This window comes from Emys orbicularis, chromosome 13 (assembly GCF_028017835.1).
Source record: "Emys orbicularis isolate rEmyOrb1 chromosome 13, rEmyOrb1.hap1, whole genome shotgun sequence".
In the NCBI taxonomy this organism is placed as follows: Eukaryota; Metazoa; Chordata; order Testudines; family Emydidae; genus Emys; species Emys orbicularis.
In genome coordinates, this window is record NC_088695.1 from 10764792 (window position 1) to 10783892 (window position 19101).

Consider the following 19101-nt stretch of genomic DNA (forward strand, 5'->3'; position numbering starts at 1 on the left):
GCACTCTGTTATGAAAACCAGCCCCCTTTATTGACTCATTCATTCTCTGTAAGGAACCCACCCTCCCCGTTTAAAAATCATGTATTCTTTATTAAGTGATTATAAACATAGGAAGAAAAACAAGAAGGTAATCTGGGTGAGGTTTGGGAGGAGGATAGGAGGGAAGTAAAAGGCCACTGAATAAATTCAATATAATGACAGCCTTTTGGTTGGGCTGTCCACTGGGGTGGAATGGGAAGGTGTACGGAGCCTCCCCCCCCCCCCCCGCGTTCTTACACGTCTGGGTGAGGGGGATATGGATATGGAACATGGTGAGGGGGGAGGGAGGTTATACAGCGGCTGCAGCGGCACTCTGTCATCCTCCTGCTGCCGTTCCTGAAGCTCCACCAGACGCCGGAGCATGTCCGTTTGCTCACGCAGCAGCCCCAGCGTTGCAGCCTGCCACCTCTCATCTCGAGCGTCCCTCAAGACCTCACGTTCACTGGCATCTTTCCTAAATTTAGATACAGTGTCCTTCCACTCATTCAAATGAGCTCTTTCATTGCGGGTGGATTCCATTATTTCTGTGAACATCTCGTCTCGCATCCTCTTTCTACGCCGCCTTATTTGAGGCTCCAGAGCAAACAGCCTCAGGTCCCAAGGAACCAGGTTCCCTTTGCAGCTGCGTGGAGTCGCACTGAGCTCAGCCTCATGCATCAGCACCTGCTGATCCCTGCTGCAGCCAAATGGTGCCAGCGCGGGCCGGCAGCCACAGGGAGGGGCAGGGTCTGGCTGCTTGGAACTTAGCACCAGTCTGGGCCGGGTGGGCTCCACGAGTGGCAGTTCCCTTCGCTACATGCAGGAGCTGGGCTGAGCGTGGACCTGTCAGGCCCTGGAATGTGCCTGTCCCCCTTCAGCCCCAGTGAAGTGAGACCTTGCGGGGTCTCCTCCAGGGAGAGCCAGGTGGTTCTGTTTGTGGGCTGAGAACGCCCCCAGCCTTCTTCCCATGGGAGCAGCAGGAGCAAACAGCAGCAGGAACGTTCCTTGGTCCCGATCTCCCAGCTGCCTGTCCTGTACCCCCAGAGCTCTGTCTCTGCTCCCCGTCATGACCACCCCCACCACTACTGCTGCTGCTGGCTGCTCGTGTTCAGGTCCTCCCAGCTTGAACCAGTCCCCCCTCTGTCCTGGTGTCCCAGGGTGCCCATCATGCTCGGGATGCCCCTATGGTTGTGCTAGGCCCCAGGCCTCCTCTTTTTGCAAGGGCGAGCCCCACGACTCTGAGACTTCAGGCTCTAGCCCCCCCGCTTCTCGCCGGGGCTCCCCAGTGAGTCCAGCTGAGTGTAGACCCCTGTGAGAGACTCGACCCCTTTGGCAGCGATGCAGCCAGCAGGGAATGGCAGTGACAGCGCACAGCCTGTTCAGACCACGCCCTCATTAGTCACCTGGACTCCAGGACCGAGGAGGTCAAGTTTGTCTGAACTCAGAGCCTCTGCTCCAAACCGCCGGCATTCTCAATCTTCTGGCTGGGCAGCAGCCAGGGCCGGCTCTAGGCTTTTTGCCACCCTGAGCAAAAACATTTTTGGCTGCCCCCCCACCCAGCCCTGAGCTCCCCCCCCCCCCGCACACCAGTGCCCCACCCACCCACACCCCCTGCCGCCCCAGCAATGGGCTCTCTCTTCCCGCCCCTACACACACACCCTGCCACCTCAGCACTGGGCTCCCCCCCAAAGGTGGGATCCGCTACCAGCACACGGCGGCTGAGCCCTGGCCCAGCCGTGACTCTGTCCCCATGTGGGTGGAGCTGCTGGGCGGTGCGGAGCGGGAGTACTTCCAGGTGGCGGGGCGGCTGCGGGGCGGCGCGGAGAACACGGCCCCCTCCCTGGGCTTCGCGGCGCTGCTGGTGGCCAAGGTGGATCAGTTCGTGCTCACTGCCCTCACCCCCAACATGCTGGCAGCCGAGGACCTGGAGAGCCCCCCGGACCTGCTGCTTTTCAGCCTCACCGTGCCCTGGCCCAGGGCGGGAAGGCGAGGATCTCTGGCTGCGGGGCTACCTGCTCAGCACCAACAAGCCCAGCCGGCCGCTCACCTCTTCACACACTCCGGGAGCCCCTCTCGCCGCCGCAGCCCAGGCTCGGCTCCAGGGGACCCCACTTCCCTCCCTCCCCGGCTCCTCACCCACTCTGGGCAGGGCCGCTCAGAGGATTCAGGGGGCCTGGGGCAAAGCAATTTCGGGGGCCCCTTCCATAAAAAAAAGTTGCAATACTATAGTAACATGTATTTGGAAATGTAAAAAATAACCAGTGAAATACATTCAAAAATTAATTTGTAATAATTTGAAAATACACAAAATACATTATTTAAAAACATTAAATGCTTTAATGGTATGTATACATTTGCAATTACATAATGGGCTGTTGCTGGGTGATGGTGATGGTTGGTGCCAATGGGCTGTCGCTGCCTGGGGGTGGTGCTGCTGTTGCCCAGGGCTGGGTGGGGAGCTGGGCTCTGGGTTGGGGGGTGCCCGGCTCACAGGGGCTGGGCTCAGGGCTGTGGGGAGATGGGGTCGGGGGGGGTACCTGGCTCAGAGGGGCTGGGCTCGGAGCTGGGGGTCAGGGCTGTGGGGGATGGGGTTGGGGGGGTGCCCAGCTCAGAGGGGCTGGGCTCGGAGCTGGGGGTCAGGGCTGTGGGGGATGGGGTTGGGGGGGTTGCCCGTCCCCGTCCCCTTACCATGCCGCTTACCCCCTCTCCCGGACAGTGCAGCAGCCGCATGGTGTCTCCAGCGGGGCCTGAGTTCCCGCCGCTCGGCCGCAGCTCGCAGCCCCGCCCCCTTACCGGCTGAGACGCCGAGGGATGGGGGAAGACGGAGGTGGGGGGAGCCTCGGACATACTTGTGGGGCCCCTGCGGGGTCCGGGGCAAATTGCCCCACTCCCCCCCCACCCCGGGCAGCCCTGACTCTGGGTGCCCCTCTCGCCGCCGCCGCAGCCCGGGCTCGGCTCCAGGGGACTCCGCTTCCCTCCCTCCCTGCTCCTCACACACTCTGGAAGCCCCTCTTACCGCCGCCGCAGCCCCGAGCCCGGGTTGCAGCGGCGGCGAGAGAGGCTCCCGGAGTGTGTGAGGAGCTGGGGGGGGCCGGGATGCAGGGCGGGAGATGGGGTCCTGCTGCCGCTGCTGCTGCCATGCCGAGTCTCCCCAAGGCGGCGCGGCGTTTCCCGAGTGGGCTGCGCAGGGCGCCACCAGGCTGGGCAGGGGGCGCGGATCCCGGCTCGCGCTGACATGGCGAGCGGCTGGGCCAAGGCCGGCTTCCAGCAATGCCGCCCCAAGCAAAAAAAAAAAAAAAGGGGGGGGGGCCGGAGTGCCACCCCTTAGAAAGTGCCGCCCCAAGCACATGCTTGGAGGGCTGGTGCCTAGAGCCGGCCCTGGCAGCAGCCATCTTAAAACCCTCCACTCACATACACCTGCTCTCTTTGTCTCAGTTGCTATCCTGCTGTGCTCCCCTCAGCTCCCAGTCTGTAACAGTCACTGTCCGGTCATTGTGTCTCCGAGGCAACTTTGTCCATGTGGGGACAGTTCGTGATAGTTCATTCAAACCACCCCAGACCTGCCTGCGTAACACCCACACCCCATCTCTCATCTCCCCGTCCCTGAGGAGTGATTAACCCCTTCATACCCAGGGGGTGGCATTACACAATAGGGAAACTGAGTCACACACTTTCCAAAAAATATTACAAAAACTTACAGGGAAGCCTTCAGCCCACGCAGTTCAGCGTATGGTTGGCCTTGCCATGTGGCCCACCCAGGGCCTTGGGCAATGGCTTCTGTTTAGTTACCACACTACATAAAGGGGCTTCATTGCTCCTTCCATGCAGTCTAACAGAAGAGACTGCACCCATTGGCAGTCTCAGACTTGGGTAAAGCCTTCAGCAGGTCTTTGACAGACAGCCATTTACACACTGCTCCAGCAGCTGTGCTCTGCCCCTGGAGCTGCACTGGGCCCTCCCCAGCACTGCGACGGGCTGTCCCTGTCGAAGCTCCGAGTCCAGAGTTCAGCATGGGACAGTCCTGCTGCAGCCTGTCTGGCCAGGGGTCCTTGCATGGGACGACTTGCTGGTTCCTACTGCCCTCTGAATGTGCCATGGAGGGGGAGCTCCCAGGCAGAACAGAGCCAGCAGGGGCAGGCTGGGTGAGCTGGACCTGCACTTCACACAGAGAAAGTCAGAGGGGGGATGGGGAAGATCTGGCCATGCTGGACCCTGCACTGGGAAGCTCCCCGCCTGGCCAGCTGGGCAGTGCTAGGGGGAAGGGGTCCCTGGACTCCCTGGTGCAGCGGAGCCACCCCCACCGCTCTCACGCTGCTCATGCCTCCCACGCAAATGGGGAGGAGGGGAGAAAAGTGGTTGCTGCAAACCTGGCTTTGCTCCCCACCTCCTGCTGGGGTTCTGCCCTGCTCCCCAGCTGTGTTTGAGGGTTGGGGCCTGGGGCGGGGAGCTGCCCTAATGGCAGCAGGCAGGAGCATGGGGAGCCGGCAGTGCCACTTTCTGCCGGGCCGCTGCCCCTGACGCGCTCTCTCTGACACTAGCGGACATTGCCCGGAACCTGGGCACCAAATCAGTGGTCGCCATCGACGTGGGCAGCCAGGACGAGACTGACCTCTGCGACTATGGGGACAGCCTCTCAGGCTGGTGGCTGCTGTGGAAACGCCTCAATCCCTGGGCCCAGAAGGTTAAGGTGAGCCCTGCCCTGCCCTGCCCTGCCCTGGGGGCTTCCGTGCCCGAGAGCCCCCTCCAAGGGGAACCTGCCCCATCTCTCCTGCTGCCTCCGGGCACGTTACCCCGGCCACCTGTGTAGAAGTGATCAAGGAAATTGTTTTTAATTGTTCACTTTATCAATGTAACTTCATAAGTAAAGTTTTATGAATGAAACCACATTCATTTTATATCAATGTAACTTCATAAGTAAAGTTTTATGAATGAAACCACATTCATTTTATATGAATGTAACTGCATAAGTCAAGTTTTAAGAATGAAACCACATTCATTTTATGAATGAACCACATTCATTCATAAAACCGGTTACCCCAATAACTGGCTAATTGATTTTGAAGCTGCTTGTTGAGCTCCCGCGGTTAAGTCCGCTGCTGCTTAGCTCAATTAAGCTGCTTGTTAAGAGCTACAGTTGTTCAGCCAGCTGCCTTTGTAAGTTTCAATATCAATCCAATTCCTGTTTAAGTCACTGAGACTTGCACTCTTTCAGTATCTCAGTATTGTAACGTCTGTTCACCATTCATTACACTTGCCTACATTGTAACTTCTGTTCACTGTTTGCCAGATTGTCATTCAAACCCCATTTTAAAAGGCTTACTCCATTTTGTAAAAAGCTTGCTGCTGCACCCGTTCCATGCTGCAGGCCGGGGGGCATGTGAGGGGAGGCAGGCGGGCCCCACCCACCCAGGGCTGGGGCTCTTCACCATCCCTCTCCCCTGCCATTCCTCTGCCCCCTACCCCAAGGGCAGCGACAGCCCTAGGTGCTGGCAGGGTCCCTTCCGCCACAGCCCCTGCCTCCCAGGGCTGCTCCTGCCTGAGCATGCAGGCCTGCCTTGGCAGCCAGTGGCTTCCCTCAGGCTGGCTGGGCACAGTCACTCCTGATGCCCCAGTGGCAGTTGCTGGGATCCGGCTCCGGCCACTCAGCTGGACTGAGCCAGCTGGGGGGGAGAGTCAGACCTGCAGAACGTAGGAGAGACTGTCCCTTGCAGCCCCCTGCCCCAGGATGCTGTCCCAGGTGGGGCTGATCCACCCCCTTGCAGGACACGCCTGTTTTTCCCCACACACACACAGGTGCCCGACATGGCGGAGATCCAGTCGCGTCTGGCCTATGTGTCATGTGTGCGCCAGCTGGAGGTGGTAAAGTGGAGCTCCTACTGCGAATACGTTTGCCTGCCCATTGACCGCTTCAAAACCATGGACTTTGGCAAGTTCGACGAGATCTACGTGAGTCCAGATGGCCTGGGCCACAGGGATGGGGAATGTGGGAGGCCCTGATTAGGGGGTGGGGCAAGTGTCTGTGCTCGGCTGGGGACGGGGAGGTGGGAGGCCCTGATCTGGGCCCTGGGCTGCATTGGGCTGGGGGTGAGAGGCCGTGATCTGGAGGGGGAGAGGAGTCTGTGCTCGGGCAGCGGTGGGGAGGGTGGGAGGCCCCAATCTGGGGGGGCCGAGGGAGGGTCTGTGCTCAGACGGGGGTGGGGTGGGTGATCTTGGGAGAGGGGGGGTCAGTGCTCAGCAGGGTGTGGGAGACTGGGGGCTGCGCTTGGCCGGGGGTGGGGAGGGTGGGAGGCCCCGATCTGGGCCACTGGCTGTGCCCAGGTTGGGGAGGGAGAGGCCCTGCTTGAGGGGATGGGTTGGAAATCTGATGGCCACCCTTGTGGGGAGCAGCCCCCCAGCTGCGTTGGAGCACCCAGGGCAAATCCATGTCTTGCTCTGCAGCAGGTGCTGCCTGGCCTGGCCAGTCCCCCCGCAGCTGTCTGGAAGGAGTGGGCCCCTCATCCTGCCCATCCATCTCATGCAGGATGTGGGCTTCCAGCACGGCAAGGTGATGTCCAGCGGCTGGAGCCGCGGCGACATCATTGAGAAGATGGTGAAGGACCAGTGCTCGGCCGACTTCTACGAGAGCAAGCGCATGGATGTGAGTGAGGGGGCAACAGTGGGGCATGGGCCAGCAGGGGATGGGTAGCTACAGTTTGTGCCTCGTCATACTCCAGCCACTTAGCTCCCTTTTGTGCCAAGCTGACGTTCCTACAGGGTGCTGGCTGTGGCAGCCCCATGACACAGGACCAGTGCCTGAGGCACGGGAACAACCAGCTCATCCCTGGCGCCCCTAGTAGGGCTGGGGGCTCCAAGGGGAGTGGGGGGGCTTGGCAAGGAAGTGCCCTCCCTCATCAGTGCAGACCCCAGTTCCAGCAGGGGCCGCCATGTGGCTCTGGTCCCTTTGTCCTTAGGCCTCCCCCCTTGGCGAAGTGGGGGATCCCCTCGGGGCTGGACTAAGAGCCATGGGGTGAGAGCCTGACCCACACCCTTTGCCACAATGCCCCCCACTCCTTGTCCTCACCCACTGGAGCCCTCCTGAACCACCCGCTCTCTAGCTCAGCCCACATAGCACTTCCTCCCTGTATCCCAGCCCCCCAGGGCTACCTGGCAGGGGCATCTCTAGCCTGGCTCTCACCCCCCAGGTGCTGACTTGCCCCAGCGTGGGGTTCACTGATCTGGCTGAGATCGTGTCTTGCATCAAGCCGGCCAAGAGCTATCTGTCCGATGGCTACGCTGATGGTGAGTGGGGGCAGGGGGCGCGACGCAGGGCTCTCTGCCCATGTCACTCCAGTAGGATTCTGGGGCCCCAGCAAGGCTGTGGGATAGGGGCTAGGGCTGGGATAGAAGTGGGGGCTGCAGGTCGGGATTGAGGGGCACCCGGGGCCAGGCCAGGAGCAACTACCAGCTCCATGTGTGATCCCATCCCAGGTGAGGAATCTGACTACCTGACCGAGTACGTGGAGGAAGGGCTGGACCCCACGCGGGGAGAGGAGGAGCTGTTAGCACCGGCTGAGTGGACCCACACTGAGGTATTTGAGACTGTAAGCTCTGGTCTCTGCTCCGTGGGGAGGGGGTGTGCTGGGCCCAGATGCTTCTCCTGGGGCCCTCTCCAGATGGGGGAGCTGGCCGAGGTGGGGCTCCATCTGTGTCACTGTTCTGGCAGCTGTAGGGAGCGCTGGTCCCCGATGCTGCTGCCCATGCTCCAGGGAGCAAGGGTGGGCCTGGATTCCCCAGCCCCTGGGACCATGCCCCCCTTCCCTGCACAAATATTGCAGGCTCCCCACGGGGTGCTCTCCACACTCCCCCACTCCTCGGGGGGGGGGTTTCCCGTTCACACTCTCCATGCCAGCTCCTGGGCTCCTTGCTCTCAGGCTGTGTCACGGAGTGTGGGGGGACACAAGGCCCGGTACCCCCGGCTTCCTGCGATTCAGCATGACTCTCAGCCAGCCAGTAAAGCAGAACGTTTATTTAGACAACAGGGACACAGTCCAAGACAGGTCTTACAGGCACAGACAACAGGACCCCCTCAGTTAGGTCCATCTTGGGGTCCCAGGGCACCCCAGCCCCCTTGGGAGGTCAGAGCCCTGTCTGCCTCCCAGCCATTCCACCAGCTAGCTCTGAAACTCTCCCCCCACCCTTTGTTCAGTTTCCCGGGCAAAGGTGTCACCTGGCCTCTAACCCCTTCCTGGGTTCTCCTGTTACATGCTCAGGTATCTTTCCTCGGCCAGTCTCCCATCCCCCCATGCAGACCATCCTAGCCACACTCCCCTGCCTTCCCAGCCAACACTCCCCACTCAGCATTCAAAGACCACATTAAGAACAGTCCCAGTTCGTCACAGGCTGGCATTGCCCAACTCCGGAGCCCAGAGAGGCCAGATCCTGGGAGTGGGGCTAAGAGTCGTGTGGGAGAGGGGGGAAAATGGACCTTCCCCTCTTGAGTATGGGGAGCAGCACCACCCACCGCAACATGGGGCTTGTCTGGACCCAGATGTTGCCCTAGATCAGTGGTTCTCAAACTTTTTGTATTGGTGACCCCTTTCGAACACCAAGCCTCTGAGTGCGACCCCCCTTAGAAATTAAAAGCACATTTTTGATATTTAACACTATGTTAAATACTAAATTTTAAACCCTATTGCTTAAAATGAATTGACCTTTGTTGCTTCTTCTCTGTGTTTGAAAAAATCCATGTTTCAATTTTTATGCTCAGGTTGTTTAGTTTCAAGATGTCACTGCAATTTGCATGGTTGCATTGATTCAGCAGACAAAACTTCACAGCAAATGACACATTGCGGTTTTTCAATACCAGAGGTGATGATACTGGTAAAGCCAAGTTTAATGTAAGACTCGAGATCCTTTTGTTTTTTAGCGGTTTTAGCAGTACAAGTGGCCATTATTTTCAGGAAAAAGTTTGCACTTATGTCTCTGACTGTTCATTAACAAAGTACTTGTTCCGCTGCAAATCAAGCCCTCTAATGTTGTCTCAGTACCAGGGCCAGCCATAGGAAAAATGGCGCCCTGGGCAAACTTCTATTTGGCACCCTTTCTTTGGAGGTGGAGCAGCGCTGGAGGTGGAGTTGGGGGTGGAGCTGGGCTGGAGGAGCTTGGGGCTGGCAGCCCGGCGCAGGGCTCGGGGTTGGAGCTTGCAACCCCCCACATAACCGGGTTGTGACCCCCTGAGGGGTTGCAACCACCAGTTTGAGAACCAATGCCCTAGATGACCCTGGTGTGCTCGGGAGGAGGGGGGCTCCTGGCCACGTGGCTTGTCCTTACCCAGCTCTCACTAAACGGGCCTGAATCGTCCCTGCCTCGGCCTGGGAAGAGGCAGGGCGATTGCCCGGGGGGCAGCTCTCCTGGGGCTCGGGGGTCTCACTCTGGACTGGATGGAGGGACGGGGTGTGTGTTCTTCACTCAGCCACTGACTGGACTCTAGTCTGAGTTCACACTCATCCTGCTGGTCCTTCCTGGCCCTGAGCTCTCTGGCCTGGGGGCAAGGGCCCATCATGACAGCAGCACTGCTGCCCGCTCCTGCCACTTGGTGGCTGGCCAGGCCCTATTCTCCCCGAGGGCTGGGTCTGTGCCATCACACGGCATCTTCTCCTTCCCGGATGAGGAGAAGAGTCTGCGGCACCGCAACTCTCCGCCCCAGGAGTGAGCCCAGCCGCCTGCTCCCGGACTGGGACAGATGGAGCCTGCAGGCCCAGGGCTGGCACTAGGAGACTGCAGCCTGCATGTTGCTGGGGCACTGGAGCCCATCCTGCGCTGGAGCCTCCGGCCTGCATCTGCTGCTGGGGCCAGCCCGGTTCCACTCGGTTAATGGCCGGGGTTCGGCTGGGGTCAGCAGCCCTTCTACACCGCCCAGTGTGCAGTGGGACCTGGCCCGGGCTCACCTCACGGTGGAGTGACAGCCACTAGGCCCAGCACCCTCCATCAGCCAGTACTTGACCCAGGCCAGTGGTGCTGCAGTTCCAGGGGGGCCCACAGCTACCCGCTGTATCAGCTACAGGCCGCTGCTGCTCACTCCAAGGCCCTGCATTGCTCCAGAGACAGCAGGGCCCAGTCCAGCAGCCTCCGCTGGTAGGGGGTGGGGATGAGGGCAGGATGCTGGGGCAGGACTACCCCAGCCCCCTCCCCACCACACACACGAGGGCCCATGGCCCTTCCTTGCTGCTCCCTTCACTTGCCCTCTGACTGCCTCATGGAGGGCCACGGGGTGAAGCTGGCAGCCAGGGCCCTACACCCTTCCCCCATGGCCCTGTGCCTGCACGCTCCTTGCTGCGTGCCAGGGCTCACCTCCTGGCCAGGTGCTGCCTCATGACCCACTCAGGTGAGGGGGGGTTCCCAAGAGGAGGTGTCTGAGGGGTGAGGCAGATGCCCCCAAGCCCTTCTAGGTCCAACCCCAGCTTCTGCCAACTTCTCTTCCCCTGGATCGCCACCTGGGGTCCTGAACACTGCACTGAGTCCAGAACCTGGGAGTCCTGTGTCCCCGCACCCAGGCTGAGTGCTTTGGTGAAAACACTGCCTCTCCCTCCTCCCCTACATGCACTGTGTATAGGGGCAGTATCATTTCTAGGGTTACCATATTTCAACAATCAAAAAAGAGGACACGGGGTGCCGCCCCAGCCCTGCCCCCTCCCACTTCCCGACCCCCTCAGAATCCCCCTACCTGTCCCCTGACTGCCCTCTCCTGAGACCCCCCCCACCCTAACTGCCCCCAGGACCCCACCCCCTATCTAAGTCTCCCTGCTCCCTGTCCCCTGACTGCCCCAACCGCTCTCTACCCCCCTTCTCCCGACAGCCCCCCCCAGAACCCCCGACCAATCTAACCCCCCCGTTCCCTGTCCCTTGCCTGCCCCAACTGCTCTCTACACCCCCTTTGCCCGACAGCCCCCCCAGAACCCCCGACCAATCTAACCCCCCCTGTTCCGTCCCTTGCCTGCCCCAACCGCTCTCTACACCCCCTTCTCCTGACAGCCCCCCCAGAACCCCCGACCAATCTAACCCCCCGTTCCCTGTCCCTTGCCTGCCCCAACCGCTCTCTACACCCTTCTCCTGACAGCCCCCCCAGAACCCCCGACCAATCTAACCCCCCGTTCCCTGTCCCTTGCCTGCCCCAACCACTCTCTACACCCCCTTCTCCCCACAGTCCCCCCAGAACCCCCGACCAATCTAACCCCCCGTTCCCTGTCCCTTGCCTACCCCAACCACTCTCTACACCCCCTTCTCCCGACAGTCCCCCCAGAACCCCCGACCAATCTAACCCCCCGTTCCCTGTCCCTTGCCTACCCCAACCACTCTCTACACCCCCTTCTCCCGACAGTCCCCCCAGAACTCCCGACCAATCTAACCCCCCGTTCCCTGTCCCTTGCCTACCCCGCCCCCCACCAGGCCAAGGGAGAGCTGTGAGCTCCACGTGCAGCCAAACACTGTGGTGCTGCTCTGCGGGGGAGTAGGGAGCGGGGGAGGGGGAGGGACTCTGGCTGCTAGAGGCCCCAGTGGCTGTGAGCGGCTTTCAATCAGGCCCAGCCGTCCAATCAGCCGCGCCGAACTCTGCATGAGGGGAAGGGGGAAATCCCAGACATTTCTACTTTATTAGAAATCCCCCCCAGACGGCCAATTAAAGCTGAAAAAGCCGGACATGTCCGGGGAAACCCGGACAGATGGTAACCCTAGTCATTTCCTCTTGCCCTCCTCCGCATTGCTGCTGTGGGACATGCCCCTCAGCATCTCTCCTGCAGCTGCTTCTCCTTCCCAGCCCCACCTGCCACCCCTAGAGAGGGCCTGGGCTTCCTGGGGCAATGGGGGGCAGGGCCGGGCCCTGCACTCAGTCAGGGATCGGCAGGGCCTGCTATAGCCCCAGCTGGCCTGGCCTGTAGGGGAAGCCAGGGGGTGGTGGGTGATTTAGGCCAGAGCCTTGCTCCCTGGCTGCGTGTAACTCTGCCAGCTCAGGCTGCTATTCCTGGGACAGCCCCTTTCCCCAGGGAAGCAAATCCTGGGCTCAGCAGGCATGGACCCTCCCCTCCTCACCCCCCAGCTCCTGGGCACCCCCCAACCCATTCCTGGCTGAGCTGCTGTTTGCACCTCCCTCCAGGCAAACCATCACTGTCATGGAGCCCCCACATCCCAGCTGCGGCCAGGGTGGGAGCAATAGAACCCTAGATGCTATTTATTTTTAAGTTATTGCTGAGGGTGGGAGCTGCAGGGGGTGAGGGGCTGGCACAGAGAGGCCTGGGCACTGGGATTTTGTTATTTATTTTTTATTTAAAAGAAACCTGCTTGTGGCTGCCCGGCTGGGGCGGGGTCTGCCCATCCTGCCAGAACAAAAGCTTCCACTGGCCGGGCTGACGGTCACTCTCGGCCAACTCTCTGATCAGCCCCCGGGGCCCCTGGGGCGGCGCCCGGCTCAGCCTCCTCCCGGGGAGGTGTTTGGGAATAACAAGCGTGGGCCTGTGGCTCCACTGGCCCCAGCTCAGCCCAGGCTGGCTCCTGCAGGAGAAAGCAAGGTGCTTTCTGGAGCTGCTGCCCCTGCTCTGGGCAGCCTGTGGAGCCGCTGCTGCTGGGGCAGGGGTTGGCTTGTTTTCCCTCAGACCATGAGTTGTGTCCCACCAAAGGTGGGTGCAGCCCCTGCCAAGCTGTGTGCCCATTGAGCCCTGCACGGCTCCCTTCCCCTCGTGGGCTCCAGCATGTAGGAAACTGGGGTTGGGCCTGGCCCCCCAACTCACTCAGGGGGAGGTGCCTGGTAGGTCAGAGGAGGCTCCAACTCCATCCTCTGTGCTGCACTGGGGCCTAGCTCCTGTGCTCGGCCGGCTCTGGGCCTGCTCATGCCCTTCTCCCCCCCCCTCCCCCGCCATGTGGTGCAGGATCCGCTCCCAGCAGATCCATGCTGTGTGGGACTCTTTCCCTTCTGCTGTGCCCACCTGGCTGCATCCCCCATGGGCCCTGCAGCCTGCATCCAGCAGCTGGGAAGGTGAATCTACCCCCCTCCCAGCACTGCAACTGCTCCCAGCTGGGCAGCCCAACCCCCAGGCCTGAATTCCCAGCAAAGCCCTGGGGGCTGCTCCTGTAGGTGGCTTTGGCCCTGGTGCCAGCTCTAGCTGCAGGACGCCCTGGCCTGGGACCGGCTGCAGCTCAGGGGGTGCACATCGGCCCAGGCTCTTCGATGAGATCTGCTGGCCAAGCGGTCACTGTCACTTCCCAACCCAAGGACCAGGACCCATGTGGCCCCAGCTTCTGCAATTAACCTTGGTCTAGTAGCAGCAAGGAGTTGGCCATGGCTGCTGCTTGGCCTGGCTCTCCTGTCAGCTACTCCCCAGTTACTGCCCTTGGATCACTGCACTGGTGGCCGCCCACCTTTGCAGCAGCACCTCCCACCTGCTCTAAGGGCTTCCCTCTGGCCCGGGCTGCACCAGTGACTCCAGCCACCCAGGAAATGCGGCCCAGTCTGGCTCCCAGCAGGGGCCAGCGGGAGTCCAGGAGCTGCCCCCCGGCTTTGCTCTAGGAAGCCTCCACTATATGGCAAAGCTCAGGCCTGCCCAGAGACCCAAACTGCAGGGCCCCCCCCTTACTGCAACCCCCAAGAGCCCCCTCCCCCAGGCACCAGCCCCCTAGCAGAGAGACACCCCTCAGCTGGGCACCCGTGATGCTTACACTAAATCCAGGGCCAAGGCACCCATGCAGCATGCAGGCCCCACCACCGGGAATCAATGCTCCAGGGGTTAACGGCCAGGGTGCCGGCTGCCAGTGACCAGGCCCACAGTAGCATGCAGCAGAGCTGGTGCCCCTCAGCCTGCTGCCTAGCAGGGAGTGTTCAGGTCGAGGGAGCTGGAACTATGAGGAGCTGGGGCTCCTAGGAAAGCCAAGACCCAGTCGCTGCCCCTCTCCACCAGACCTGGGCACAGACCCCCTGGCCTGAAGCCATCTCCCCTCTGCTCATTGTCGGCCCGCATTGCTGACACCAGGCAGTATCTGCCACTCAGCACTGGCTGCCTGGCCATGCTGCTGCAGCCATGTCCCACCCCACAGGGGAAGATGAGGCGTAAAGCTGATCTGGAGCTCTGGGCCCATAAGCAAGGCCCTGAGTACCCAGGCCTGCTGCAGGCCATTCTGCAGCAACTTTAGACACTTCCAGGCAGAGGAAATGCAGAGCCTGCTCAGGGCCACAGCGTGCTAGTGATTTCCAGAGGCAGCTGACGATGGTGTCCTCATGCAGGCTGGTCTCGCAGCACAGCGGGATTGTGACCAGAGCCAGCCTAGCCCCGCCCCACCTGGCGGCCGGAGAAACTGGGCTGGAAGAGAGGGCACGCTTTGGGACTGCACGCTGAACAGAAACCTCCAGCTGCGGTGCTGAGAGGCTGGGAAGTGAAACAGTTACTGACAGTGCAAAGGATCGTGCCCCGCTGAGATAAGGGAGGCAGCTGGCTCCTCTCGGAGTGACTGGCGCGGACCAGGGAGGTGGCACTGCCCATGTTCACACACAATGGGGTGGCAACAAAAGCCCCCAAAGAGACATTTCTCCAAAATGGAGCCAGGATGCCGCGGCACAAATGAAGCCATAGCACCACCGGGTGCCTGTGCCCAGCTGGCATTCCCCTCCGGGGCGCTTGGTGCAGTCAGGCCATGGGGCCCAGTGCCCGCCCACTGCAGACACGACAGCGCCCGCCCACTGCAGACACGACAGCGCCTGCCCACTGCAGACACGACAGCGCCCGCCCACTGCAGACACGACAGCGCCCGCCCACTGCAGACACGACAGCGCCCGCCCACTGCAGACACGACAGCGCCTGCCCACTGCAGACACGACAGCGCCCCTGGGAATTTCACAGGTTTATTTTCACTTTGTAACAAAACATTTTAGAAAATTCATTAGAAGCTGCTCCCGCAGCCCAGGCCCCCATCCCTCCACCCAGCCCCTCCCGTTTCCCACAAGCCTGCATTGAGTACTGGCATCCCCCTGCTTGTTTCCCCGCCCCGCACACATCTGGGCAGCTGCAGGGCGGGTTTTGGCTTGGCTGGGCCACACGGCAGGGCCCAGGGTGTTGGAGCAGCAGCCCAGGCAGCACCAGCCAGCAAAAGGGGAGAAAAACAGGGTCTGGCACTGCCTGGGCACAGCCCCCATTCCCTGAGCCCCACCCCTGAGCAGGGCCCCACCCTGCAGGAAGCTCTGCCCCCATGTTTGCTACCTGGGGCTGGAGAAACCGTGACTGGTGGCAGCAGCTTCACTCACACTCAGTACCTGGCCAGGCAACGCAGGCCTGGCCCAGCCACCCCCATTCCTGGGCAGTGGGCGGGGGAGTGGCCATGCAACAGTGTGGACTCTGGTCAGGGCCAGGCCAGGACCATCCCAGCATGAGGGGTGTGGGAGTCACCGGATGCCGGTGATGTCCTGGGGGCTGGGATGTCACTCAGCAGCATGCACCCGCTGGTGCAGCAGGAGGTTGGAGCTGCGGGTGTAGCCACGACCGCACTGCCCGCAGCGGAAGGGGCGCTCCCCGGCATGGGAGCGCTGGTGGCGAAGCAGGGCTGAGCGGTGGCGGAAGCGGCGCCCACAGTGGGAGCACTCGTGAGGTTTCTCGCCCGTGTGCCGCCGGCGGTGCTCCACCAGGCTGGCAAGCTGGGCAAAGTGGCACCCACACTGGGTACAGGGGTAGGGGCGCTCTCCACTGTGTGCGCGCTGGTGCGCAGCCAGGGCTGAGCGGTGCCCAAAGGCTTGGCCACACCGGCTGCAGCAGAATGGCTGCTCCCCGCTGTGTGTGCGCCCGTGCTCCCGTAGGTGTGCCAGCTGGGCAAAGCTCCGCCCACACTCAGCACAGGTGTGGGGTCGGGCGCCTGTGTGGCCCCGCTGGTGCCGCAGGAAGTTGGCACGGTCAGCAAAGGCACGGCCACAGTCAGGGCAGGTGTGGGGGCGCTGGCCAGCGTGGGCACTGCGCTGGTGCTGGCGCAGGTAGGAGCTCTGTGTATAGCTGCGCCCGCACTCCCCACAGCGGTAGGGGCGCTCACCTGTGTGCACCAGCTGGTGCCGCAGCAACGTGGCACTCAGGGCAAAGGCTTTGCCGCAGACCGGGCAGGGGAAGGGACGTTCACCTGTGTGCGCTAGCTGGTGCCGGAGCAGGTGGGCTCGCTGGCGGAAGCGGCGGGGGCAGTCAGGGCAGGCGTGGGGGCGTTCGACACTGTGTGTCTGCAAGTGCCGTGCCAGCGTGGAGCGCAGCCCAAAGCTCTTGCCGCACTGAGCGCAGGCGTGGGGGCGCTGGCTGGCGTGGGCGCCCTGCTGGTGCTGTGCCAGGTGGGCACTCTGCCGGAAGCTCTGCCCGCACTTCCCACAGCGGTAGGGACGCTCACCGGTGTGCACTCGCTGATGCACCAGCAGCGCCGAGCTGCCAGCAAAGGCCTTGCCGCACGCCAGGCAGGGGAAGGGGCGCTCACCTGTGTGCGCCCGCTGGTGCGTGGCCAGCGCCGCGTGGTCGCAAAAGCCTTTGCTGCAGGTGGTGCAGATGTAAGGCCTCTCGCTCGCATGGAGGAGCTGGTGCCTTGTCAGTGTGGCACTCTGCCGGAAGCTCTTCCCACACTCACTGCATTTAAAGGGCCACCTGACGGTGGGGCCTCTGTGCCGCGCTGGCTCTGCATCAGCGCTACCTCCTGGTACAGCCTCCTCCACCCTGGCACTGCCTCCTCGCACAGCTTCTTCTGCCCCCGCAGCAGGGTCTTTGTGCCACGCTCCCACCAGCACCACATCAGTGCTCGTGCCGCCTCTTCCCGGTGCAGCATCCTCTGCCCCAGCCACGCACGCCAGCCTCTCACCTGCAGGAACAAACGGGCAATCAGGCCTGAGCCGTCCCCACAGGAGGCCGGCTAGGACAGGGCCCCATCTATGGCAGTCAGAGCCTGAGGCACCACTCAAGTGGCCCCGCCCCTCCCTGGAGCCGGTTTCCGAGGTGGGATTGAAGGAGGCGGTCACACTTCTTGCAGCTTTTTCAGGCTGCTGCAGACTCAGGCAGGTGTCAGCACCACCCAGCTCAGGTTCACAAGCCTTTCTTTGCCTCTGTGTGGGCTGGAAATATTATTTGCTTTTTCAGTGAGAACCAAGACATGGCTCTCATATGGTTCTGGGGGCCCTGGCGCAGGTGGTGGGATGGGTGCAGTGGTGCACACAGATCAGGGAGAGGGTGGTGACAACCTCTGAGAGGAGCTGGGCCAGGAGGGCTTGCAGGGGTGTATGTGGGGGCTCCCCGCTGCCCAGGACCAGCGCCAGGTTTTTTGCTGCCCCAGGCGGCAAAAAAGGATGGAAGAGGACAGGAGAGGGGCGGTTCCGCGAGAAGCTGCCGCTGAAATGCCACCGAAGACTGGGGTGGCCGAAGATCATCCCACCGCCAAAATGCTGCCGAATTCTGCGGCGGCCGAAGCGTCGCCGCCAAAATGCCGCCGAGGGACCCGAAATGCCGCCCCCACAAATCCTGGCACCCTAGGCGACCGCCTAGGTCATCTAGTGGTTGCGCCGGCCCTGCCGCTGCCCCCACCCCTCTCAGCTGGGCTTATTTATCCCTCACCTGTTTGGGGGCCCGGCCAGCTCTCAACGTCCTCGCCTTTGCTGAGATCTAGGACGTGCAGCTCTTCCCCTCGCTCCATCCAGTATTGGGATTGGGGCCCTGCTGGGTGAGAACAGAGCAGGTGGGATCCAGGTAAATACCCGCTGAGCTCAGCATTCATCTGCTACTCGGGGCTGGCATGGATGGGACAGCCAGGAAATGCCCCTGGAAACACAAGAGGGTCAATTCAGACACAAACAATCAGAGTGGAAGGGAGACGACCCCACGGGCTCCCCGAGCCATAGTGCAAGTGTGGCCCCACAGCCGCTCACTAACCAGGGGTATAAAAGCCCACTGCCGGCTTCAGACTTGAACCAAACTGGCTCCGTGCAGCGCCAGGACTGAGCCTCTGAACGGGACTGGTGGGAAACAGCTGGCCTGGCTAATGCCACCCTGTGTGGTGAACACCAACTCCGTGCAAAGGAGCAAGCCCGGGAAGCGCCAGTTACCTCAGCCCACATCCCGTGAGCCAACGGCCCCACCGGGGACCCCACTGCATGGGGCAGAGAGCCAGCGATCCCCTCGGTCACAAGGGGGGCAGAGACTCCTGCGCTTTCCAGAGCAGATGCGTACACAGACCCTGCAGGGGAAACCGACCACGGCCTTCCCGAAAGAGCGCCAAAGCAGCTCAGAGCGCACATCCTGGCCATCAGAGCTCTACAGGGAACCGCTCTGTGGTCTTCTGAGCCACAGAGCCCTGAGCGTGCGCCTGCTGGAAACCTTTGACAGCATCACCCCACTGGACTCGACCTAGGGAGGAAGCGCCTCACACTAATGAGGAAACCCCCCACACTCCACAGCACGCCCAGGGACCCCTGCCACTGGGACAGCGCCCCAACTCCTTGGCACAAGGAGCATCTTCGTTCTGTGCTTGTGCAGGGCCCGGCGCCATAAGGCCTGATCTCCAAGTGGCTGTGAGTGCTACCACTGGCCAAAGAGCAATCGCCAGCTGGTGCTGCCATTGCAAAGCAGCCCCTCTCCCGACTCCCCCAATCATAGAACTGGAAGGGACCTCAGGAGGTCATCTAGTCCAGGCCCCTGCACTCATGGCCGGACTAAGTATTATCTACCACCCCTGACAGGTGTTTGTCTAACCTGCTCTTAAAAACCTCCAATGATGGAGATTCCACAACCTCCCTAGGCAATTTATTCCAGTGCTTCACCACCCTGACAGGAAGATTTTCCTAATGTCCAACCTAAACTGCCCTTGCTGCAATTTAAGCCCATGGCGTCTTTATCCTCAGAGGTTAAAGAGAACAATTTACCTCCCTCCTCCTGGTAACAGGCTTTTATGTACTCGAAAAATGGTAGCATGTCCCCCCTCAGTCTTTTCTTCTCCAGACTAAACAAACCCAGTTTTTTCAATCTTCCCTCATAAGTCATGTTTTTTAGACCTTTAATAATTTATGTTGCTCCTCTCTGGATTTTCTCCAATTTGTCCACAACTTTCCTGAAAGGTGGTGCTCAG

The 19101-nt window shown here is 61.3% G+C and overlaps 1 protein-coding gene and 1 pseudogene across 1 annotated transcript; one reads left to right on the forward strand and one right to left on the reverse strand.

The window, feature by feature from the left end:
* The first annotated feature begins 1768 nt into the window (after positions 1-1768).
* On the forward strand, positions 1769-9341 carry LOC135887398 (patatin-like phospholipase domain-containing protein 6; annotated as a pseudogene).
* Positions 9342-15451: 6110 nt separating this feature from the next.
* Positions 15452-17673, reverse strand: LOC135887399 (zinc finger protein 501-like). Its single transcript, XM_065415168.1, has 2 exons — positions 17595-17673; positions 15452-16848 (listed from the first exon to the last, which is right to left on the reverse strand). Exons 1-2 carry the CDS (start codon positions 17671-17673, stop codon positions 15452-15454), a joined length of 1476 nt encoding a protein of 491 aa, XP_065271240.1.
* Between the last annotated feature and the right edge of the window lie 1428 nt (positions 17674-19101).